The sequence below is a fragment of the Nelumbo nucifera genome, chromosome 4 (assembly GCF_055504915.1).
Source record: "Nelumbo nucifera cultivar China Antique chromosome 4, China Antique-T2T, whole genome shotgun sequence".
Lineage (NCBI taxonomy): Eukaryota > Viridiplantae > Streptophyta > Magnoliopsida > Proteales > Nelumbonaceae > Nelumbo > Nelumbo nucifera.
In genome coordinates, this window is record NC_142652.1 from 44,037,508 (window position 1) to 44,063,509 (window position 26,002).

Below are 26,002 nucleotides of genomic sequence, written 5' to 3' on the forward strand. Positions count from 1 at the left end.
CCTTGTAATTCTGTTTTTCTCAATCATTAATAAAATTCATTGTTATTGATAAAAAAAATCACTCTCTCTCTCTCTCTATATATACATATATGTATGTATGTATATAATTTTGTATATTTTTTCCTTATTTTCCTTAATAAAGTTTATTTTTTGTTTATCTAAAAATATTTCTTCCTTATTTGATTTCTATTTTACTTGGTAGGTTTTCTAGTTTAAGTGCAAATTATCAGTTTATTTAATGACATGCTTATGTAATGAGATAACTGTTGTATTTTGTTGTCATTTGATCTGTGATTTTTTTTCTTTATCTAATATTTGTTTTATGAAATATGACACATGAGATAATTTATCAATGACAACCAGGGAAAAGAAAAGCAAATTCAATGCATTCGAAGCATATTCCATCGTCAGTTATCTGTACCACTTGATGACCTAAGATCAACCCTTCTTGCTTACAAAGCTTGGGAGGTCAAACATGGGAATCTTCATGAAAGCAACTGTTCTGACTTGGATGGAATCCCCAGTCATGTTACCTCAGCATACCAGAAGGCCATGGAAATGTATAATGCTCGTATACCTTATGAGCAACAGATATCTAAGCAGGATGCATTTGACACAGAGAAGCTTCAACACTTCACGGTATGGTAATTGTACATGACATCATGGATGGAAACCTTTAGTTATTTTATAATTCTTTATATTTTTGACTCCAAGGGAGTGTGTTCTATATTGTAATAACCTGGACAGAGTTGTTGTTTGTTCTTGTTGCTACCATTTTCATTGTTGGTAACACTGTTTCCATTATCATAATCATCACCACTACTACCATCACTATTATTGTTGTAGTTGTTGTTGTACTTATAATATGTCATTTCATTTCTTTGAGTTTTGCATGCATGTCCTCACACTTGTTCTGTACCTGACGTGTTTGTATGTCTATATCTGTACCTCTTTCAAATAGTCAAATAAACTGCATCAAAGAAAAGAAGTATACAAAATGTCTTTAGGCAAAGTGCTTCTTTTTGTTTTCGAGTCACTGGAGCCATGTTTCTACTTGGTAGATAGAAGACTTTTTGACATTTTTATTGTAGGCTAAATATGAGCTGTTTTGCTCAGATGATAGGATTTGCCACCCCAGCTATGAGCATGAATGCCATTTTTGTTTTAATTTACAATTAATGGATGAACTTAATTGGTTCCCTTTGCTTTAGAAGCCTGGTTTTGTAGTGCTGCTAACATGCATCTATAAAAATAATGCTGCCAACATGTGGGGGAATTTGCATTAAAGCCTTGAATGATTCTTTCTATGCTATTTATGACTACATTTAAGCTGCTCATTGATTAAAAACTTTGGAATTTGGAAGAGTTAACTGCAAAATAACAGGATATACATGGTTAAAGAAAACTGGAGAATATGGAGAAGTTCATTCCGGCGACAAGGTGGAGGAAAGAAATCAAGGTGGAAAAGAAAAGACTGCTACTTGAGGATTCAAAATCTAGAAGAACAAATCTGAAAATCAGAGAAGACAAATGAGCAACGGTTATCCTGGACTTGGTGGTCTTGAACTGGTTCAAATGATTCATAGATGGCCTGCTTTTCTTTGTGAAGAGAGAAGGATGGAGAAATAAGATAGAGGAGAAAATGAATACTGGGTCGAGTAGAAGGAACAACTGAGGATGGTACATCACATTAACAAAAATTTTTGGTCAAGGGAAGAAAAAAACAATATGCCTACCTGAAGGTTGGCTAAACAAGGCTAGGTGTTGGTGGCCAGTGCCCTAGAAGAATTCTAATCGAAGCATGGAGAGCATAGTGAAACTGGAAAGACCAAGTGCCCTGGAGGAGAAATTCATACAAGCACAGAAAAGGAGAAATCAGGTGTAAGGGTATCAGGGGGGGGGGTGGAAATTAGAAACTGAAGAAGATTTAGTAGTATCATCCTCAACAACAGTGCCGAAAGTTCTGTGGGTAAGGAAGAAGATTGATTGGGAAGTGTTTTGGAATGGTAGAATACTGATGTATTTCATTCTATTGCCAATCGGCATATTTATACAGTAAGCTGCTGCAATAACTAGAAAGAAGAAAAAAATAGAAAGAAAAGAAAAAAGAAAGTAAAAATATAGAAAGAAAAGAAAATAGAAAGTACAAGAATAGAAAGAAAGAAATAGAAAGAAAACTTTCTAAATCAATCCTTCCACAATCCTAGGAATATATACAATTCTATTTTTACACAACTACCAAATATAGATCTGCACCAGTAACCCCACGTTTTCCAACACTCCCCCTCAAGCCGGTGAATGGAGGTCCTCCATTCCCAGCTTGGCTATAATTCTTCGAAAGTCTGTACTATTGAGCCCTTTAGTAAGTACATCGGCCAGTTGTCCTTTTGTAGATACATAGGGAGTGCAAATCAACTTGCGTCCAGTTTCTCTTTTATAAAGTGTCGGTCAATTTCGATGTGCTTCGTCCTGTCATGTTGAACAGGATTGTGAGCAATATTGATGGCTGACTTGTTATCACAATATAGTTTCATAGGCTCTTCTCGTGGAATCTTCAGGTCTTCTAAAATTATCTTCAACCAGAGTAATTCACACACTCCTTGTGCCATAGCCCTGAATTCTGCCTCTGCACTTGATCGAGCCACTACATTTTGCTTCTTACTCCTAAGTGACTAAGTTTCCTCCCAAGAAGGTACAGTAACCGGAAGTGGACCGTTTATCTACTGGAGATCTTGCATAATCGGCATCTGTATATGCTTCAAGAGCCAGTCCCTCATTTCTTCTAAATAAAATTCCTTTTCCTGGATTGGCTTTCAAATAGTGCAGAATTCGATGAGCAGCCTGCAGATGAACTTCTTTAGGATTATGCATAAACTGACTTATTACACTTACAGCGTATGCAATATCTAGTCGTGTATGTGCAAGATAAACGAGTTTTCCAACCAGTCTTTGGAACATCTCCTTGTCTACACTTGCATTCTTGCTGGCTTCTCCAAGTTTATGATTGGGATCTATAGGCGTAGAAGCTGGTTTACATGCCATATTTTCTGTTTCTCTCAAAAGATCAACAACATACTTTTGTTGAGAGATAAAGATGCCTTGTTTAGAATGTGCAACTTCAATCCCGAGAAAATACTTTAGTCTCCCCAAGTCTTTTATCTCGAATTCTCTGGAAAGGCAGTTTTTCAATGCTTCCTTCTCCTTTTTATCATTCCCAGTAACGATTATGTCGTCCACATAGACTAATAGTGCAGTAACTCCCCCTGAGGCTGTGTGTTTGATAAACAATGTGTGGTCACCTTGACTTTGCTTGTAACCTGTACTAAGCATCACCTTTGTAAACCTTCCAAACCATGCTCTCGGAGATTGTTTGTGGCCGTATAGTGCTTTTTTCAACCTACAAACTTTGTTCCCCTTAATGCCTTCTCCAAAACCCGGTGGAATTTCCATGTATATCTCCTCTTCTAGATCACCATGGAGAAATGCATTCTTTACATCAAACTGTTGCAAATCCCAATTATAGTTAGCCGCCAAAGACAATAACACCCTTATTGTATTCATTTTAGCTACTGGGGCAAAAGTTTCCTGATAATCTACCCCATAAGTCTATTTATATCCCTTGGCTACCAGTCGTGCTTTGTACCTTTCTAACGACCCATCAGATTTGTACTTAATTGTGAACACCCATTTACAACCTACAGTCTTCTTGTTTCTTGGTAGATCCACAATTTCCCATGTGTTGTTCTTTTCTAGTGCCTCCATTTCCACTCTCAAGGCTTTTCTCCACTCCTTATTAGAAAGTGCCTCGGCTAGAGTATTAGGAATTGAAATAGTGTTAAGGCTGGCTAGAAAACTTTTATGGGATTTAGAGAATCTTTGGAACGACACAGATTTGGCTAAAGGGTACAATGGGCGTTTGGTACATTCTCTGGTTCTTTTTCTCAGTGCAATAGGTAGGTCATATTCAGACTGTGAAGGTGCAGGTTCAGGTTCTGCATATCCCTCAGTTCCAGGATTAGGAGTTGAATCTTGGACTTGCACAAGTTGAGGATTTGGATTTCTTCTCTGTAGAGAAGATGGGCCGAATGGCCCATAGACTGTCATTTTATGTTATGTTATGTTTCTCTCTGTTGTGGGCCTTATTCTGGGCCCATACTCTATAATAGTCTGTTTTTTTGTATTTTCCTGCTCACTCAAGGGCCTCTCTGTAATTTGTAAAAGATTAACTTATTAATAAGATGTTTAGAGTGTTAGAGAGGGGTTATGTTCGAACCTCTTACTGTCTAACACTCATTGCCGCCAGCTCTCTCTTCTCTTCCTCTCTTGTTTGTTCATTTTCTGGTTTGCATCTAATATCAAACAGTTCCATACATCAAGTGGGCTGTTTTTCAACTTGGTATCAGAGCGGGTCATTGCTTGGCGTGTCCCTCATGTGGTTCTAGTTCAGCCAACTACATGAGGAGGTTCTAGGGCTGAAAGTTTACAGTCATTCGCCTGGTTCTTGGAGGTCATTGGAGGGTGCCCAAGTGTCTATACACTTGGAGAAGGGTTCGGTGACCAGGAAGAATCAGAGAGCAAGTTGTTTGGCCTGATTTGAAATAAGAGAAAAGGACTTGCGAAATTATCTCAGAGAACAAGTGTTCGGCCTGGTTTATAGTTGAAACCAGAGACTCTCTTGCTGTAAGTCTTTTCTCAGTTCTTTGCTGAGTTATTTTTTTGTTATCTGGGAGGACTGTTAAAGCATTCAAAACACCTCCATTTGGCCCACTGTTGCTGGACTGATTTCTGGGTTATTCTGGAAGTGTGGTTCGGCTGTTATTGGGCTTCCAAACTGCTAAAAAAACTGATCTAAATTAAGTGGTACAAGCCTCTACTTAGTTCAGCTGCTTCTTGGACTTAGACGAAGTGTTCTTGAAGAGATTTCTGCTTGTTAACAGTGAAGTGTTGACTGTTGCATACATAGTGTTTGTAAAAAGTCCTCTTAGGTACTGTGGACTGTTTTCTTTGTTCTCCTTGGGAAATTATTGTTGGGAACCAAGAATACATATTGTTTGGAGGCCTACTGATTGTTCCTTGAAGGCTGAATCAGGGTTTCTCCCCTTGAAAGTGCTGCCACCGAACTTGGTTCTCACGGCTGTTAGTTCTGAACTGAGTTTGTGAGTTGTTTTGTTTGCTACTGTTTCAACTCAATCTGAGTTCTTTGAAATCAGATCACTTTTAAAGGCCTGCCGAAACCCTAATTGAAGCTGTTACATAATGGACTTCTCAGAAATTGAGAACAAGAGCACTGCTGAATATGGACATAATTTGGGAACTACAACTGATTCCTTGTTGGCTGTAACTACAGTTAAATTGGATGGAACCAATTATTTGGCCTGGTCACAATCCGTAAAAATTCATATTTGCAGTAGAGGAAAGTGGGGGTTTATCTCTAGGAGCAAGAAAGCTCCCCCAGAGGAGGATCCCTCTTATGAGAAATGGGTGCAGGAGAATTACACAGTGATTGGGTGGCTTGTGAACTCAATGCAGCCACAGATTAGCCAACATTACTTGTGGATGAACTCGGCTAAAGAAATCTGGGATAGTGTTGCAGAAACTTACTCCCAGAAGTTGAATGTAGCCAGAGCTTACAAACTGAGAAGTGATGTGAAGATTCTAAGACAGGGGGAGAAGTCACTTGCAGCATACTTCTTAGCCCTAAAATCTATATGGCAAGAAATTGATTTGATAGAGGCCGTGACATGGGATACCCCTAAGGATGCTGAAACATATAGGAAATTGGTTGAAAGGAATAGCTCAATTCTGAATATGACATTACAAAGCAAAACATCCTGTCCAAGGAAGATGTTTCATTGTCTCAAGCATATGCTTTGGTCAGCAGTGAGGAAAGTAGGAGGAAAGTGCAGGTTCAAGGGGTCAGTATCAGTGATCATTTTGCAAATATGGGAATCAAACCCAAAGGAGTTACAGGAGCTCCCAGTGGCACAGGAAAGAAGGAGGTGGTGTGTGAATATTGCAAGAAGCCGAAACACACTAAGGACAAGTGCTGGAAATTGCATCCCAGTCTTGTTCCTATCCGATTCCAGAAGAAGAATGACAATAGAAAGACAGGAAGTGCACATACTGCCACAAGTACAGATACAGAGTTTGAGTCTGCAAGTGCACAATTGGCAGCCATGAAAGCTGAATATGAGAAGTTTGGAAGGATGATCAGCCAGCTTGAAGGTGTAACTTCATCATCCAACCCTTCTAGAAGTCCAGCCACCACTGCATTTGCTCACTCAGGTATAAGGGCTTCTGCTAACCATGCATCTACCTCAGGTAATCCCAAGACCCCTTGGATCATTGACTCAGGTGCTTCTGATCACATGACCAACCTTTCCACTTTGTTTGTGTCATATGATTTGCTTCCTGGCCGTGACAAAATCACCTTAGCTGATGGTTCTCTTGCCCCCATTTCTGGCAAGGGAACTGTCAAGCCTACAGACTCTTTACTTTTATCTTCCACTCTTCATGTACCTAAGTTAAATACCAACTTGTTATCTGTAAGTAGCTTGACCAAGTCATTGGACTGTTGTGTAACCTTTTTCCCTTCTCACTGTGTGTTTCAGGACCTGAAGTCTCGGAAGGTGATTGGGAGTGGCCATGAAGCGAATGGAATATACTTGCTTGACACCCCTGGCCAATGCTTTGATCATCCCAAGAATGTTGCTTTTGGTTCTACTTCTTCAGAGTCTGTCAGTCAAATTATGTTGAGTCATTGTCGGTTGGGTCATTTACCTTTTCCTGCTTTAAGTCATTTGTTTCCCAAACTGTTTAAGGGAGTCAGTGTGTCCAGTCTCAATTGTGAGTCATGTCAGTTGTCAAAGCATTGTAGAAAAAATTACCCTGTGAGCAATAAAAGATCCTCTTTTCTTTTTCATATTGTACACTCTGATGTGTGGGGGCCTTACCACTTACCCTCTATGAGGGGCTACAAATACTTTATCCTGTTTATTGATGACTTTTCTAGATTCACTTGGATATACTTAATGAAATCCCGAGACGAAGTCCCGAGACTTGTGAGGCAATTTCATGAGCTTGTTTTAACTCAATTTGGTACCAGAATTAAGGTTTTCAGATCTGACAATGCAAAAGAGTATTTTGAGAAGAGCTTATCCTTGTATCTCTCTGACATGGGGATTATTCACCAAAGCTCCTGTGTTAGAACCCCTGAACATAATGGAGTTGCTGAGAGGAAAAATAGACATATTGTTGAGGTTGCAAGGAGCCTTTTATTTGCCTCACATGTTCCCACAAGATTTTGGGGTGATGCTGTACTTACTGCTACCTATCTAATAAACCGTATGCCATCCAGGGTTTTAGGGTTTAAATCCCCCTTCAGTCTTCTTCATCCAGATAAGGATCTCTTCCCAATTCCTCTTCGTGTGTTTGGTTGTACCTGTTATGTTCACATTCCAAGTGTGCAGAGACACAAGTTTGAACCAAAAGCCCACAAATGCATCTTCCTTGGTTACTCCCCCACACAAAAGGGTTATTGTTGTTTTGATCCAAAGACTGGCACCAGACATGTCTCTATAGATGTTACCTTTGATGAACTTTCTCCTTTTTATGGTTCTTCTCAGGAAGGACATTGTCAACAGGGGGAGAGTCTGTCACAAGTTTTTGCTCTTCCCCTTCCTGTCCCAGTTCAGTCTCTTGACAAATCTGTATCCTCCCAAAATGAATCAAAGGAGGATCAGCCACTTCATTCTTCTTGTCCTAGTGCTCCTATCTCTTTACCTCCTCGTCCTACCCATAATCCCAAAGTGTATCAAAGGCAGAGATCCAGGAATGAGCAAGTGGTTTCCCTTACAACAGATGAGGCTCATACCCTCCCAATCACAGATGAGATAACAGGTATTGCTTCAGCTCCCTTGGAATCCTCCTTCCCAGATCTTGATGTCCCCATTGCTGTTAGGAAAGGAAAGCGGAAGTGTACTGCACACTGCATTTCCAAACACCTTTCTTACGACCTACTTTCCCCTTTATATTGTGCCTACCTCACTTCAGTTGCTTCTAACCCCATTCCTAGGTCTGTATCAGAAGCTCTTGGGATTCCAGAATGGAGAGATGCCATGCAGGCTGAAATGGATGCCCTACATGAAAATGGTACTTGGGAGGTGGTGGATTTGCCTGAAGGGAAGGATCCAGTTGGATGCAAGTGGGTTTTTACCATTAAATACAGGGCAGATGGGATTATTGAGAGGTACAAGGCCAGACTTGTTGCAAAGGGCTACACACAGACATATGGGATTGACTATCTGGAAACTTTTGCCCCTGTTGCTAAGATGACATCTGTGAGGGTTCTTTTGTCTCTGGCAGCTCACTTTGATTGGCCTCTCTATCAGTTAGATGTAAAGAATGCATTTCTGAATGGTGACTTACATGAGGAGGTCTACATGTGTCTTCCTCCAGGAATGTATGAGAAAGATATGCAAGGAAAGGTATGTAAACTGAAGAAATCTCTTTATGGCCTCAAACAATCTCCTAGAGCCTGGTTTGAGAGATTTAGAGCTGCACTTGTTAAATTCGGCTATGTTCAGACACAGTCAGATCATACTCTTTTTGTGAAGAAAAGTGGGTCTCTAGCAGTGTATCTCATTGTGTATGTTGATGACATTATAGTGACTGGTGATGATGCCTCAGGCATTCTGGGCCTTAAGTCTTTCCTCCGTACAGAATTTGAGATTAAGGATCTGGGGGAGTTGAGATATTTCCTTGGCATAGAAGTTGCCAGATCCAGGGATGGGATTCTTATTTCCCAGAGGAAATATGTCCTTGATTTGTTGTCTGAAACTGGCAAATTGGGTGCAAGACCAGCTGCAACTCCTATTGATATGAGTCACAAACTTTTAGCTTCGGATGGAACTTTGTTGGAAGACAAAGGGGTCTTCCAGAGACTTCTTGGGAAGCTTTTGTACCTGTGCATGACTAGGCCAGATATTGCGTATGCTGTCAGTTGCATTAGCCAGTTCATGCATGCTCCTAGAGATACCCATATGGCAGCCGCAGAACGGATTTTGTGCTATCTGAAAGGCTCTCCAGGAAAAGGAATTCTATTTGCCAAACATGGTCATCTGAAACTTGAAGCCTATACTGATGCTGATTGGGCTGGAAATATTGATGATAGAAGATCTACTTCAGGGTATTGCAGTCTGGTGGCTGGTAATGTTGTCTCTTGGAGGAGTAAGAAACAAACAGTTGTGGCTCGATCCTCCGCAGAAGCAGAATATAGAGCCATGGCACATGGAGTCTCGGAATTGTTGTGGCTAAGGTCCTTAATGGAAGAACTTGGGGTAGATCATGACAAACCCATGATGTTGTACTGTGATAATCAGGCTGCCATCAACATTGCTCACAACCCGGTACAACATGATAGAACCAAACATATTGAGGTTGATAGACACTTTATTCGTGAAAGAGTCTCCTCCGGTGAAGTGTGTCTTCCATTCATTACTTCTGAAGGACAATTGGCAGATTTTCTCACCAAGGGCATTTCCAAGGGAAGGCTTCAACATGACACTGGCAAGCTGGGCATGATTAACATCTATGCTCAGCTTGAGGGGGAGTGTAGAGAAGATGGGCCGAATGGCCCATAGACTGTCATTTTATGTTATGTTATGTTTCTCTCTGTTGTGGGCCTTATTCTGGGCCCATACTCTGTAATAGTCTGTTTTTTTGTATTTTCCTGCTCACTCAAGGGCCTCTCTGTAATTTGTAAAAGATTAACTTATTAATAAGATGTTTAGAGTGTTAGAGAGGGGTTATGTTCGAACCTCTTACTCTCTAACACTCATTGCCGCCAGCTCTCTCTTCTCTTCCTCTCTTGTTTGTTCATTTTCTGGTTTGCATCTAATATCAAACAGTTCCATACATCAAGTGGGCTGTTTTTCAACTTTCTCCTAGAGTAAACCTGCATATATCTCACATCATCATGCACATTATTGGTGGGGTTAACAGTGTCTGAATTTGGTTCAATGGTCGGGTTGTTTGACTCTTGTTGAGACTCGGGAATGTGGGGCTCAGAGGATTGTGACTCAGAGGGATGTGACTCTTGACGGTTGGATGATTGTGAGGAGGGTAATACATCTAAGGAGAGTAGATCCGAGGCCTTATCTTCCATTAATGAGGGCTCCCTCTGAAGATAAGGTTGAGTGAAAAAGGATTGTCCCTCCTCAAATGTGACATCGATGGAGGTGTAGAATTTTCTGGTGGCTGGATGATAACATTTATAACCTTTCTGAGTTGGGGAATATCCCAAGAAGACACACCTGATTGCTCGTGGATCCAATTTTCCCTTATTATGGACATGAACAAAGGCAGTGCAGCCAAAAATTCTTGGTGTGAGATTATTTGAGGTTCGAATATCAGGGTAGAATTGAGAAAGGACTTGTATTGGGCTTCGGTTGTCAAGAACTTTAGATGGTAGTCTATTTATGGTGTATGCAGCAGTAAGGACAACTTCCCCCAATATTGTTTTGGCACCCGGTTTTGAAAGAGAAAGGCTCGGGTGGTTTGCAAAAGATGGCCATTTTTCCTCTCAGCTATCCCATTCTGTTGGGGAGTGTTAACACAGGAGGATTCATGCACAATGCATTCTTTATGAAAAAATGGGGACAAATTCTGATTAAAATAATCTGTAGCATTATCAGATCGAAACCTTTTAATTCTCACACCGAAATGAGTTTGGACCATGTTATGAAGGGCCCCATATATCCAAATGAATCAAATAAAAAGGAGTTGAAGATCTTTTATTGCTGATTGGGAAAGAAACCCTTTTGTGCTTAGCAAGTTCACAAACATCACAATGAAAAGTTTCAACATCAATTCCTTTAAACAAGGAAGGAAGCATTGTTTTTAAAACAGGAAATGAAGGATGACCGAAACGGAAGTGATGACGCCAAATTAAATCTTTATTGGAGGTAGATAAGAATGATTCGTGTGTGACATGCATAACAGTGTGAGATGGTTTTCTGGTTGTTTCAAGGTAGTAAAGTCCATCCCTTTCTTTAGCAAGTCCAATCTTCTTCCCCGAAACCTGGTCCTGAAATACACAGTAAGAAGGAAAGAACACAACATTGCAGTTCACATCCTGGGTGAGTTTATCTATAGAGATAAGGCTAGTGGATAACTTAGGAACATGAAGCACATTTTTAAGCAATAGGGATGGAGTAATTTGAATATTCCCAATCCCTGTCACTGTGGTGAAAGAACCATCAGCAACAAAAGTTTTTCTATTACTAGGACAGGGCATATAGGTGAGAAAATGTAGTGAAGAGGGTGTCATGTGGTCAGTAGCTCCAGAATCAAGAATCCATGGAAAAACACTAGCCGGGGCATGTAATCCTAGAGATAAAGACTCACCTGAGAGAGCAAGAGAGGTAGAACCACTTCCTGGTTTCAAGGATTTCAGGAAGCTCCTTAGCCTTTCAATTTCTTCATCATTAAATGGTCCCTGACTTGAGTGTTCTTGCTGTGGGGTTGTGGAGATATTATGGGCCTGTTGAACTCCTTTTGAAACTCCTCAATTTCCCCATTCCTTGCTGGATGTGGGAGGTTTCCCATGAAGTTTCCAGCACCGATCTTTTGTGTGTCTGGGCTTTTTGCAATAGGTGCACCAGAGGTTATCGTTAGAGTCACGGGTAGTTGTGTCACGAGCCAAGTTGTGATTGTTCTCACCCTTTGAACCACTGTAACTTCCTCCCCTTGCCACCATGGCTGAGCCTTCGGGATCTTTAGGCTCAAGTATGATTCCACGATGGCTTTCCTCAACTCTGACAAGGGATATGACTTCATTCAATGGAGGCACTTCTTCTTTGCCAAGAATTTGTATTCGAACCTGATCAAATTCAGCATTCAGTCCGACCAAAAAATCATACACCCTATCTCTTTCAATAAAATTCTTCAAGATCACAACATCATCAGGGCATTTTGTTTCAAGAACCCGATAATGATCAAGCTCATGCCATAAATTTTGCAGCAGATTTGCATACTTTGTAACACTTCTGCTCCCTTGTTTGGCCGCCACTATCTTCACTTTGACCTCATAGACACGAGCAGCGTCATGGGCTTTGGAATAAGTTTGTCGGACAACATCCCAAATAGCCTTTGCAGAGGGAAGAAACATACAAGTATCACTGATCTCGGGTGTCATTGAACTCCACAACCATGACATAATCATTGAGTTCTCTTCGTCCCAAGCATCAAAATTTGGCTCGCCCAACTTTGGCCCTGTTCCAAGAAGGTGACTAATTTTTCCTTTTCCCTTCAAATAGGTACGCACTAGTTGTGACCACTTCAAGTAGTTCTGGTCATAGTCTATATGTTGTCTGAATATTCTGCAAATCACTAGTGTGAGGATGAGAATTTGTTGCTCCTTCATCGGTTTGGACGGGAGCACTTGTTGCAGTCATGTCAGACATTGTTAATGGAGGAAAAATAAGGGCAGCAGGAAAGGAGAATAAAGGAGGGAAGAACTGGCCGGAATAAAGGAACACTTCTGGTTACAGATCAACACTGAAGCCAGAAGAGAAAAACACGAAAAACTGGCAATGAAGGCCGAAAAAAAAACTCAAGGTTGACAAACCTAGAGCTCTGATACCATGTTTTGGAATGGTAGAATACTGATGTATTTCATTCTATTGCCAATTGACATATTTATATAGTAAGCTGCTGCAATAAATAGAAAGAAGAAAAAAATAGAAAGAAAAGAAAATAGAAAGTAGAAAAATCGAAAGAAAAGAAAGTAGAAAGTACAAGAATAGAAAGAAAAACTTTCTAAATCAATTCTTCCACAATCCTAGGAATATATACAATTCTATTTTTACACAACTACCAAATATAGATCTGCACCAGTAACCCCACGTTTTCCAATAGGAAGGGAGAAAAGTTATCTTGACAAAGGAAAGAGTAGAAGACTGGAATGAAATCTTGAGGATGATAGTGGAAAATCTCAATCCAAAGAAAAGTGATCCTTATACCTTTTGGATAAAAGAAGGCGATATTAGACGTGGGAAAATTTCAGTTGGCAATGTTGGCTTTGGAAACAAGATATGGGAAACTAACAATAGAAAACTGGTTGCTCAATTGTAATGAAGAAACCTGTGTAAATGGTAGTCTGGTTATCAAGCTTCTTGGGCTACATTTCGACCTTTGGAAGGAGCAAGTTCTCCAAGAGTTGCAGCTATTTGTGGTGGAGTCTTAGAAGCTTACTGTATGAAGGATCTGCGAGCAACATAGATTAAGCTTGTGGGAGCGAAACCAAGAAATATCCCTCGAGCTTTGGAGGTATTTTCTGATGAGACCTGGATAACAATATAGCTCATATTGGAAGCTGAAGTGTTACTCTGGAACTCTGAGTTGAAGGTCGAAGGAGATGATGATGTAGTGCACTAGATGCCATGTGGTCTAAGACTCTAAGCTGGGTGGATCGCAATAAACATGGAAGACTGAGAAGTCGGAGGAAGTCTCAGTAACCGAAGATTTCCTTTAATGGATAAATTTTCAAACTATTTTGAATTTAATCCAAGGGCCGACAAGGCCTCTTATGCGGAGGTGGTAAGAACAAAGTCGAACTAGGGCAATTCTTTTTTATGGAACCAGCCTGAACCAAGGTCTAACCTAGCTGCCTTGTGTAGAACTGATATGGAGTCATGTGACCACTTTAAAGAATCCATGCCTCAAGAGCACTTGAATGTGGATGTAAAGCATCGCCCCATTTGATACAACCAGTCTTTCCTCAGACTTAGGCTCAGGTGGCGAACTTATTGAGCAGAGGAGGGTTCCCTTTTCTCTCCCTCTGGCGGCAAAAGGCCTGAAATGTCCACAAAAGAGTTTTTGCTGGAAGAAAATCTTGGTGGAATACTCAACAACACTTGATAAGCCCAATCTATGCTTTAACAGTGATTAAGAGCATGATTTTGATGATGAAAACGATTGGGTGGAACCAAGGGACTTAGATGAAAAAGTTAACTAACCGTCAAGCAACGAAAGTGTGGACTCAACGAAAGGTTGCAAAATTATGGATTTATATTAGCTTGGAACAAAGCTTCTCTTCAAAGAACATTTTGGTATAGAAATTTTGGGGCTGAAGGAAACATGAGTGGAAGAAATTAGTACCGATTGTGGGGATCTTTGGAGGAACCACAAGGATAAAAAATGTAGGAACAAGACAAGCACAGGAATAGGGTGTTTGTAAGTGGGGTGAAGAGGATCACAAGGAATCGAGCACAAGAACACCTAAGGAACAAAACTTGTTGGTTGTACAGGTTGATCAAGAAATGGACTCGACCACCCAAAGCTTAACCTTGGGAAAGTTTGTACTAGTTCGGTTCAGGGATTTTTCTTCCCCCTCTACCCTTTTCTATTCCTCCTCTCTCTATCTTCTCTTCTGAATTTACTTCTACACGGCCTGGTTCTAATCCCTCTCCTATTGACTTTGCAAGTCCAACTATTGGTGTCACACTTGATGCGAACTCTGACCTTCTTGAGCTAGAAGAGGGAGGAAGAGTGGGAGTGGCAATGGAGGAGGAGGAGATTATGGTGTTGGTCTTAGAACATTTAGTAAGCCTAGTTGAATTGGAGGATGAATGAGGAAAGATTAGAGGTGTAGGGGATTCCCTCAGAGCCAATAGAGAAAGAGGAGATTGATGACCAAAGTAAAGAGAGAAGAGGAATAGTGATCAAACAAAGACGAAGGGGAAGAAACCTAGGAAATCAAAAAAAGAACTCACCAAATTGAAAGTCTATAATAGGAAAGAAGTGGAATGCAGTGTTTTAAAAGGCGTGAGAGGCGTACGCCTGGAGGCGCTCCCAAAACGCTGAGGCGTATGCCAGAGGCGTTGACACCTCTGAGGCGTACACCTCAGGTGCAAGAGGCGTATCCTCTTGCACTTTTTTCATGAGGCGTGCTAGAGGCGTACGCCTCATGTGCCTCATGCACATCTGATATAAAAAGACAGAAAAAAAGAAAAAAGAAAAAAAGGAAAGGAAAAGAAAGGGAAAGGAAAGAAAAAGAACAAAAAAAGAGAAAAGGAAAGGAAAAGATAAGGGGAAAGAAAGTGGTTTGCCCCCGCCCCTTCGACTGGGGTAGACCTGGCAATTGGGTTGGGTGGGTCGGGTTCGGGTTGGGTCAAGACACTTGGGGTTGATTTCGGGTTGGGTTATCAAATGCTAAACCCTAACCCTAAATGTTCAGGTTAGGGTTGATCCATGGGTCAATTCGGGTCATCCCAAAAAAATTGAAATTAAAAAAATAAAGATAAACTACATGGGAAATGCCAAAATTAAAGGAATTAACCTTAAAATTCCAAATATAGAATAAAAAAACTTGAACATTTAACAATTTAAAGAGTAAACAATAAAGAGTAAAGACTAAATAGAAAAAATTAAAGAGTGGAAACTTCTAACAATGCATAAATAGTCCCAATTAGACTTGACAATTTGGTCAGCGTGTTGACCCATGACCCAACCCAACACAACCCAATTTTTTCCGGGTTGGGTCATTCTCTCATTCAGGTAGCTAAATATGAGACCCTAACCCTATTTTTTCGGGTTGGGTTGGGTCGGGTTCGTGGGTTGGGTCAACTTTTTGCCAAGTATAGCTTGAGGTTGATGGCCAGGTGTAGATAGGGAAGGGGAAGTTGTTAAGAATTTAGTGGAGCATTTCAAATCAATCTTTGCCACTATAGGAAATAGATACCTTAAGTTTGAAGACTTGGATTGGAACATTGTGCCTGAAACATAAGCAGCCTTTTTAGAAAGGTATTTCATTATGGAAGAGGTTCGTGGAACAATTTTCTCAATGGAAAGATCCAAACCCTAGGTTTTGATGGGTTTTCAATGGCTTTTTATCAGGATTGTTGAGAGGTCATAAAAGATGATTTGATGGAGGTATTTTTTTTTTTTTGAATTTCACTGGAAAGGGAAAATATCGTCGGGAGCAAATGTTACATTCCTTGCTCTTGCCCATAAAGAAAGAGGCTAAGGCCATGCTTGGTTCAATTCTCATTCTTTCTCATTCTTACCCAACATGATCTCTTGATAAATACAATAGAGTCCATACTTTCATGATGTCCAAACAGATAAAATGCCTTATCTAAATGGAGATTTGTCAACTTCTTATAGTTCAGGTGAACCATCAGCAAATCCAATAATGGTACTTCTGGTTCCCCCACTCTTCCCTTACATTTTTTTCTTTCTCCATATACTCAATAATGCAAATATGATTATGTTTCAAAGGTCTTCACTTTGTATCATTAAGAGAGGATCACTGAAAACAATTACTGTCCCTATTCAGAAAAGAAGATACACAATAACTCTCATATGGATCAGAAGGACTTGATACATTTGCCAATATCTTAAAAGAAAATAGGTCAACAGGATTAAATACAAATTTGTTTTGTTTTGATCAATATATTACATACAGCTGATGCAACACATTCTCAAATGGTTGTATCTCAAACGGCTTGGATGTATTCTGGTATTCTTTTCCAAAACTTCTCATGCAATCCGTCCATTGGGTTATCTTCTGTGGATGGTGAAATGTGCATGCTTACAGAAAACTAGGTTTCCATGATACAGTAGCTCTCTTCCCTTTGGTAAACTGTGTGACGAGTCACTGTTAGTTCTTGTCTTCTTTGGTTCCTGTATACTATCTACTACCTACCTGGCTAATCTGTATACATGAGTATATAATATAATGAAAGCAGTAAAGTGGTTTTCCTTTTTTGTATCATTATGCTTAACTATTTACTCTAATGCTATTGGCTTTTGCAGACCTACCTGAAGTTTGAACAGTCCTGTGGTGATCCAGCTCGCATTCAACTTCTATACGAACGCGCTGTTGCAGTATTTCCTATATCAAGTGACCTTTGGATTGAATATACTCAGTATTTAGATCACACCCTGAAGGTTTTCTTTCAAATTTGTTTCAAACAATTTTTCATTAGATGTAATTTTTTTTCCCGTAATTAGATGTAATTGCTTCACTTCATATCATTTACCTTTTTATTTCAGATTCCAAATGTTGCAAAGTGTGTTTATTCCAGGGCCACAAGAAATTGTACCTGGATCGGGGAACTTTGGGTTCGATATTTGCTTTCCTTGGAACGTGCTCATGCCTCTGAGGAGGAGTTGTCTACCGTATGTTTCAATCACCGTCTCCTCTTAAGGATATTTCTTATTTGTATGGAGTTAAAAGTTGGGATACTATTTGTTTCGAGATTGGCGATTGGGGAAATTTAGCCCATGTAATTTGCATTCCTTAATAACTATTGGTTGGTGAGCCAGAGCATATGTTAAATGGTGCAGATGCATGGTCTTTTCTTTATGTAACAGAATCACTCAAGGATCAGAAAATAAGACTTCTCTAAAACTAATAAAATCTATTCCATCAGTCAGGTGAATGATAGGCAGTGCTGTTGCAAAATGATCCTAACCACTTGAAAGAATCTTACTCTTGTTACTTCTGTTGTACCATTATGCCCCTTGTGCTTATTTGTTTATTTATTTTTTTTGAAAAAAGGTAAAGTATGATCTTATTAATATAAGGTCCGAGTACAATGAGAAGCTGTACAAAATGGAGGCCATCCTCAAAAAAGTATAATCAGAAATACTATCTCTGAAAACAGTATTTATAGACAACCAACTTCTCAAAACCTTTATTGCCAAGTTAATGACCTCAGCTTCAGTAGTAGATTTGACCACGCAGCCCACAGAACTGCCGGAGGGATGGAATTCTAGCATAACTTTCCTTTTCCTTTCTTAGACAGCCCCTGGATATGCCACTCCTCAAGCAGTGCTCTTGTGTGCTTTAACCACCCCCCCTCCCCCCCACAAAAAAAAAAAAAAAAGAAAAGGGAAGCTTTAGAACAGCTATTGTAATGTCAATGTATTGATCTTGAAAGATGAGTGAATAGGGGGGATTAACCAGATTAGGCTCAGAGTGAGCTGATCTTAAATCTTATTGTACTTTGCCTAGAATAAATCACATAACAGAGGAAATACAAAAGAAAAGGCCTCTGAGATGTGTCTGGGTAGAATGAAGAAGAAAGAGAATAGAATTAGGGCAAAGAGCAGAGTAGATCTGACCAACTTAGATTATCCAACTGCTGTACATCTTTTATTAATTATATGATGTGAAATACAACTACAAAACTGCCCCTGTTTAAAGAATAAAAAGAAAAGGACACTAAAATCTTGCTGCCACTGTATATACAGGATATATAAAACTTCTAAACTCCTGCTCAAGTTGGAGCATAGATGTCATAAAGCTCCAGGTTGCTACAGATCTGATTCATCCATACCTAACTCAATCCTTACATAATGTGTGGCAATTTGTCCACTTTTGACTTTCTCCCTCACAAAATGACATTCTACTTCTATATGCATGGTTCTTTCATGGAACACTGGTTGGAAGAAGTATGAATTACAGCTTGGTTGTCTTAAAACAACTTTATTGGTTTAGAGACATCTACTCCAATCTCCTATAATCAATGCTTCAACGTAATTAATTCACAAGTGCTGTGGACCATTGCCCTATATTCAGCTTTGGATTGCTTTTAGCAACCACACTTTGCTTCTTACTCTTTCATGTAAGATGATTACCCCCAAGAAATGTGCAATACACTATAGGAGACTTTCTATTTGTTACAGATCTTTCCCAATCAACATTTGAATATCCTTCCAATGTCAATCCTCCCCTTTATTATATAATAATACTTGACCTGGAGCATCATTTAGATAGCATAACACCCTAATGACACCTGCCCAGTGACTAGACCTTGGGTTCAGCATAAATTGACTCAATACTCCCGTTCTAAATCATATATCGTCTGGTAACAGTGAAGTAGATAATTTTATTTACTTGTAGCCTTTAACTAGTTGGATTGTCCAATGGCTCCTCCTCACTCTTTGTTATCTTATTCTTAGTGTGGTCAATGGGAGTGTCAACTAGCAGATGATATCATCTCCAATTTAGGGGTTAGAGAGTGGGTAGAGACAACATCCCACTTACTCATCTCCAATTTGCAGATGGTATCATTATTTTTTGTGGAGGAGACATTAGGAAAGTTGAGAGATTGAAAAATCTAATCAAGAAGTTTGAAAAAGTGTCAAATATGAAAATCAATTTGGACAAGAGTTGCATAGCAAGGATTAATATGGAGGGGGTGGTCCTACATAGGATAGCAGATTGCTTAGAATGTTATATCACCCCGTGGCCTCTGACCAACCTAGGGCTTCCCCTAGGTGCAAACCCGAAGGAAAGTAGGTTTTGAAACCCAGCTATAGAAAGATGTATAAAGAGATTGGCTGCTTGGAAAAGGAGTTATATCTCTTTGGGAGGTAGGATCACGCTGATAAAATCTACTATGGCTAACCTACCCATCTACTTTCTCTCTGCCTTTAGGATTCCACCAAGAGAAGAAACGAAATTAGAAAAAATTATGAGGGATTTCCTTTGGGAGCCGGGAGAGACTAGAAAGGACCATTTAATAAAATGGGAGGTTGTGTGTAAAAGAAAGGAAGAAGGTGGTTTAGGTCTAGGGAATGTAAGGAAGAAGAATACAACTCTGTTAGGGAAATGATTATGGAGATGGCCTCTTGAGAGAGAATTTGTGGGTTGAAATAGTGGCAAGTATACATGGTAGATTGGAGAATGGCTGGGACGCTGGTGTATCGCGTAGGGCTACCTTGGCAGCACCTTGGAAAGCAATTCATAGCCTCCTCCCTCAGTTTCTCAGGTACATCAGGTATGATGTTGGCTCAGGGAATTTCATTGGTTTCTGGGAAGACACTTGGTTTGGTGACTAGCCTTTAAAGGAGGTTTTTCCTTCTTTGTATTCTATTTCGTTGTATAAAAATAAGGTGATTTCAAATTTTTTTGTTCTTCCTTCTTTGCCTTTGAGTCTTAACTGGAATCTCAGATTTCGTAGGGGTTTGAGGGATGAGGAAGCAACTTGTTTGTTAGAACTTCTCCTTCTCCTAGATGGTGTTTGTTTAGAGCTTTCTTGTCCAGATAGAAGAATTTGGTTCCCAAGTTCTAAAGGCTCTTTTTCTTGTGCCTCCTTTTTTAAAGCTCTTTGTCAGTCCTCTTCCTCTTTGTCCTTTCCTTGGAAAAAAGTTTGGTTTTCGTTGATTCCTCCTAAAATTCAGGCCTTCTGTTGGGAAGTGGCTCTTGGGAAAATTAACACTCTGGATTATTTGCAGAAGAAGAGGCCTTTTTTGTGTATTTCCCCGAATTGGTGCACTCTATGCAAATCTGATGGTGAATCTTGTTACCATTTACTAATTTCCTGTTCATTTGCTTCAGATATATGGGATTGATTTTTCTCTTTGTTTGGGTGCAGGTGGAATATGCCAACCGAGATAAAAGTTCTGTTTGACCCATCTACCTTTGTGTTACCGAAGAAGAGGGGAAGAGTAATGTGGAGGTCCACTAGAGCAGCAGTGGTGTGGATCTTGTGGGAAGAAAGAAATGCTAGAACTTTCCAAGAGAAAGAAAGGAGCAAACGACAAATTGTGGAGTGTGTAATGACTAGGGTTATAAACCGGCTACAAACGGTGGAACTATTAAAAAATTTCACACTTGATGATATTTGGAGGAATTGGCCATTAGTGGCTTCTAGCTCAATGCAGAAGGTTAAGGCAAGGTTGGTTTGGGCTCCTCCCATTGAAGGATTCCTGAAATTAAACTTCGATGGGAGTAGTCAAGGCAACCCAGGCCCAACTGGAATAGGAGGGGTCATCTGAGACAAGGAAGGAAACTTAAGAGAAATCTTCTCAGGACCAGTGGGGAATGGAGACTCTTTAAAGGTAGAATTGTACGCAGCCATACAAGGTGTACAGATTGCAAGAGAGCTAGGATTGGAAAATTTGGTGATAGAAGGGGACTCCAAGGTGGTGTTGGGTTGGGTAAAAAACCCAGATTCAGTGATCTGGGCTCACAGAAATGAATTGAAGAAATTCAAATGGTTAACTCAGCAGATGGAGGTAACTATACAGTGGGTGGGGGGAGGCAAATGCTTTTTCTGATTCCCTAGCTAAACAAGGGGTAACTAGGGAACAGTTGTACTGGGCTCAATTGTATACTTATGATGTTTCTGTACCAATGAGTGAGGTTGCACCTCGCGCCTCATTTTGGGATGCTTGTAATGAACATTTTATCATTTGCTTCTAATGAAATCAATTGAATTTTATCTATAAAAAAATGGGAGTGCCAACTGGCTTAATTCCTAGTAATCTTATTTCTTCTAACAAATCAAGAACATACATTGCGAGAGGGTTCAAGGTTGATGATTTTTTCAGGTCTTGGGGTGCAATAGCTGCTTCTTCCTCTAGAAGACAAAAAGTTTGTGTGCAGTGGTCACCACCACGCTGTGATTGGAAGTATCTAAATTTTGATGGTAGTTGTGTGGGTAATCTGGGACTATCAGGCATTGGTGGAGCAATTAGGAGGAAAAAGGAATTATACTGCGGGGGGGGGAGGCAAATGCTTTTTCTGATTCCCTAGCTAAACAAGGGGTAACTAGGGAACAGTTGTACTGGGCTCAATTGTATACTTATGATGTTTCTGTACCAATGAGTGAGGTTGCACCTCGCGCCTCATTTTGGGATGCTTGTAATGAACATTTTATCATTTGCTTCTAATGAAATCAATTGAATTTTATCTATAAAAAAATGGGAGTGTCAACTGGCTTAATTCCTAGTAATCTTATTTCTTCTATCAAATCAAGAACATACATTGCGAGAGGGTTCAAGGTTGATGATTTTTTCAGGTCTTGGGGTGCAATAGCTGCTTCTTCCTCTAGAAGACAAAAAGTTTGTGTGCAGTGGTCACCACCAAGCTGTGATTGGAAGTATCTAAATTTTGATGGTAGTTGTGTGGGTAATCTGGGACTATCAGGCATTGGTGGAGCAATTAGGAGGAAAAAGGAATTATACTCTCATTGGTACTTAGTTTCATTGGGCAAGGTGATGTACTCAGATCAGAATTTTTGGCAGCAGTTTATGGTGTGGAGAAAGTAAAAGAATCGGGTAGTGAAAGACTGATTATTGAAGGGGACTCGAGAACAATTTTGAGTTGGCTGAAAAAGGGAGAAGGGATAACTTGGAAATTAAGGAATGATTATAGAAGTTTCAAATGGCTTTTTAAAGAAATGATGATTCAAGTCAATTGGGTTAGAAGATCTGCAAACCGTTTGGCAGATGGGCTAGCTAAGCAAGGGGCTCAGAGACGCTCTATGTAGTGAGCTCATTGCAATTTTCTGGGTTAAATATGCCCTCTTGTGAGTCTATGATAAGTCCTTTGCAGTAGGAAGAGGACGAGTAGCAGATAGAGGGGAACAAGATTCTATTGCTGAGAAAAAAGGATACATTTTGAAAGAAAGAGACGTTATGAAGAATAAATGACTAATGTGCATTGTAGGGTTATGGCATTTATAACCCTTTTGAAACCAAGAGTACCCAAAAACACACTTGAGTGAATGGTTATCTAATTTATTCAACCCAAGGCCAAGACAATAAACAAAATAGACAACCAAAAATCCATAAAGAGAAAAGGGAAGTATAGAGGGAAACAAAAGAGAGAATGAAGTCTTGCCAACAAGAACTGAAGAAGGCAAGTGTTTTATGAGAAAACAAGAGGTTAGGACAACATCACTCTGATAGACTTCAGGAATTAGCATCTGGAATTCTGGATTAAAAGAGCACGAGCCGTATCAAGTAAATGGTGATCTTCCGTTTAAGCACACATTTTGTTGTGGTGTTTTGTGAATAAGAAGACTGATGAATGATGCCATGAGGATTAAAATAGGACTGAAAGGGTCTAGAAAACTGTTCCTAGGTGTTATTGAACGAAACACTTTAATAGAAACACCAAACTGATTTTGAATTTCAGCATAGAGTGAAAAGAGAGTAAACAAGTCAAAACACTCTTCATTAAGTAAATCCAAGTCATTCTTGAATAATCATTAATGATATTTGATTCCATTATGCGGTTTGATATGACTAGGACCCCAAACATCAGAGAGTAAACAAGTTCAAAAGGACTCAAGACTCTATTCTAACTTCTTGGAACAAAAGGTGTAATATTTTCTAAGTTGACAAGACCCACATTGCAACTTTATTGTAGGCTCTAATGTAGGAACTAACTCCTTTAAGACAGGAAGATGGATAGTCCAATCAACAATGCCATTGAAGAGGAGTAAGTGTTGCATGCCATGCCTTCTATGAACCACTGCCATCTAGATGGTACAACCCTCCAACCTCACACCTGCCACCAATTGTCCTCCCTGCCTTGAGATCCTAAAAGACAAAATAAGTGGGATAAAATGTGATAGAGCAATTAAGAGTCTTTGTTAACTTATGAACATGAGACTAAAAGGAAACTTAGGCATGTATAATACAGTAAGTAAAGTTAAATCAAAATTAAGTGCTACATTATTGGTACTTGAAACGGAAGTAGTACAATTGACAAGAGTAACAGGTTGAGAAGTGAATGGGGGGATATAGAGACAAACTAATCTGGAGACCTCATCACGTGGTCCATGGTCCATGGTCTGAGGCATCGGAATCTGTACCCCAGGACTTAGAAGAAGATGCAAGACAAACAATACTTCACTTAGCTAGACTAGCAGTGTTATTAGAAGATAGGCTAAGTTTCTCATATTCATCACGTGTGATGGATAATGGATTCCAACTCCTTTCTAGCACTAGAATCAGGAAGGTCATCCTCTGTAGCTTCATGATCCTCTCCAATTGAAGCATCACTGGCCCTTGTAGATGGAGGACCATGCAAATTATAGAAAAAAAATGAACTGTATGCCTTTCACATCCACATTTTTTTTGATCAATCCTTCACATCCACATTGACTATACTCACATACAATACAATGTCCACCATCACCTCTACCCCCACCTCTGGCACTACTGCCATCTTTAACCACCACCACAGCCCCCTTTTCCCATTGGAATTGGACTGGCATGTTTATAGTTAGACATTTGAATCTTTGTAAAGCTCCTTTATAGGACCAGGCTGCTGTTTCTGGTTCTTTTAACCACTGAATCACCAGCTTGGAATCACCTTCGATTAACAGCTGTTAAATTCAGCTCCTTGTAACACTGCTTGAATTTAGTACAACTGCTTCACTTGATCACAGATGTCTTTTGCATTGTCTAGGAACACAAGACTTTCATAAATGGAGGGTTCCATTACTGTTCCAAGACAAGCAAAATATTTGTTTATCCTCCTGCACCCAATTGTTGTAACAATCAGCCCCACTTTCTGGTTTTGGATCTTTGCCATATTTCAACTTCATTCAGTGAGAAAAACGTCCAGTGATTTTGGCCATGGTACATAAATGTCATCTGTATCATCATGTAATCTTGTTGCATCACCACACCAGATTTATTCTCACCCATGGGTGATGCCATAACTCGTAACTCAATGCTGAATAAGAGTGAACACAACTGTCTCATCCAAACCCTCCTATGGGCTTTTACCTACACACAAGTTTCAAAGTATTGATAAACCTTCATACGTCAAAAGGGGTTTATTAGTACTTTGTACTGCACACATCCTAATTTTTGTTTTGGTTTTTTTTTTTTTTTTTTCAAAAATAGGGCAGAGGGGTAGGTAGGCCTGCCTACCCCCTGAAATAAGTTAAAGCTTCAAAAGCTTCATATTTGATGTATCGGTGACCCATTGGCAAGATATGTATTGGCCAATATGGCCCAATAATGACAAAATTTTGAACTTTGCCTACACAATCAACCCCTCATAGTACCATAAATACCAAACTACAGCAGCCTACTTCAATTAAAAACTAACCTGAATAAATTAGGAATAGTTGCTGAGCTCAGACTCAACCAAAATATTCTGGCTCACATCAATTTATTATCCACTCCCAACATAACAGAGTATTGCAAGTTACAAGTCTGAAATTTGCATAAATTCTTCCCTCTTTGAACTGCCATTTAGAGGGCTTCTTAAAAAGGAAATCCATCAATGCAAAATAATTCAAACTCAGGCATGAAAGCCTCGTCCTTGTTACTATCAGATCAAAGCTCTTAACCTGTGTTTTAGGAGAAAGATTTCTCTTGCACGAGGCTGAAGAGAAAGGCTGAGATCTACCCAAGCGATTAATGGTTCTCTGGTACCACGTAATCTGGTTAGAATAAATCACTGAACTGAAGAAAATTAAAGGAAAAGGTCTCAGATATTTCTGGGTAGAAAGAAGAGAAAGTGAAGAGAATTAGGGCCATAGTTTCAAGGTGCCAAGGTGAGGCTAGGCGACAGGGGGGTGCCTTGTCGCCTAGTCGCCTAGGCGATGGATTTTTTTAAGTAAAACCCTAGATCCTAGGGTAGTTCCAGATGTGAATCAGTCCTCTAATATCAGGTTTAAAATCAGTGATTAACAGTACAAATCAGATCTGAATGATAGTGCAAGAGCTGTGTATGTCGAAGAGAAGAGGTAAGAGAAGAAGAAGTCGAATTAGTCTTCCTTCTCCTCTAACCCTATATTTTATTAATCTCTAAAACAAATTGATGATGACAAGTATACCCTTAAGTAGGCGGCCAGCTTGGCAGTTGCATAAAGAAAATAAAATAAGAACAAATAACAGGCCCATTAAGTGAGGCCCATCAACATAAAATAAAAGATAAAATAAAGGATATCACATAAGAGGCTGTTAGGGCCCATTCGGCCCAGTCTCTTTACAGTTCCCTAGGTTCCATAACCATCTTTCCTTAATAATTGTTCATAATTTTCATAAGAAAAGTTTAAATTTCATGTTTAAGTCTAGAAAATTAACATTTTATGAGAAGAAAAAGAACAAAGTAAAGAAAGTTCAAAAAATATAGGGGCTGAACCCCAACTTTTGTTATAGGAAAGAAGAAAAGAAAAGGTGGAAGAAGAAAATGTGTTGATTAGACAAAATTTTAAGTTCTTCCCTTGCTTAT

At 39.6% G+C, this 26,002-nt stretch overlaps 1 protein-coding gene across 2 annotated transcripts in view; it reads left to right on the forward strand.

Moving 5' to 3' along the window:
* LOC104606971 (uncharacterized) overlaps positions 1 to 26,002 on the forward strand; it is a 117,741-nt gene that overhangs the window by 18,585 nt on the left and 73,154 nt on the right. For both annotated transcript variants that reach the window (XR_016085750.1, XM_010272435.3), the window contains exons 5-7: positions 364 to 639; positions 16,819 to 16,953; positions 17,059 to 17,184. Coding sequence is in view for 1 of the 2 variants with exons in the window: in XM_010272435.3 (XP_010270737.1) it covers positions 364 to 639; positions 16,819 to 16,953; positions 17,059 to 17,184 (537 nt within the window). In the remaining variant the exon portion in view is untranslated. The remainder of the gene's footprint in view (positions 1 to 363; positions 640 to 16,818; positions 16,954 to 17,058; positions 17,185 to 26,002) is intronic.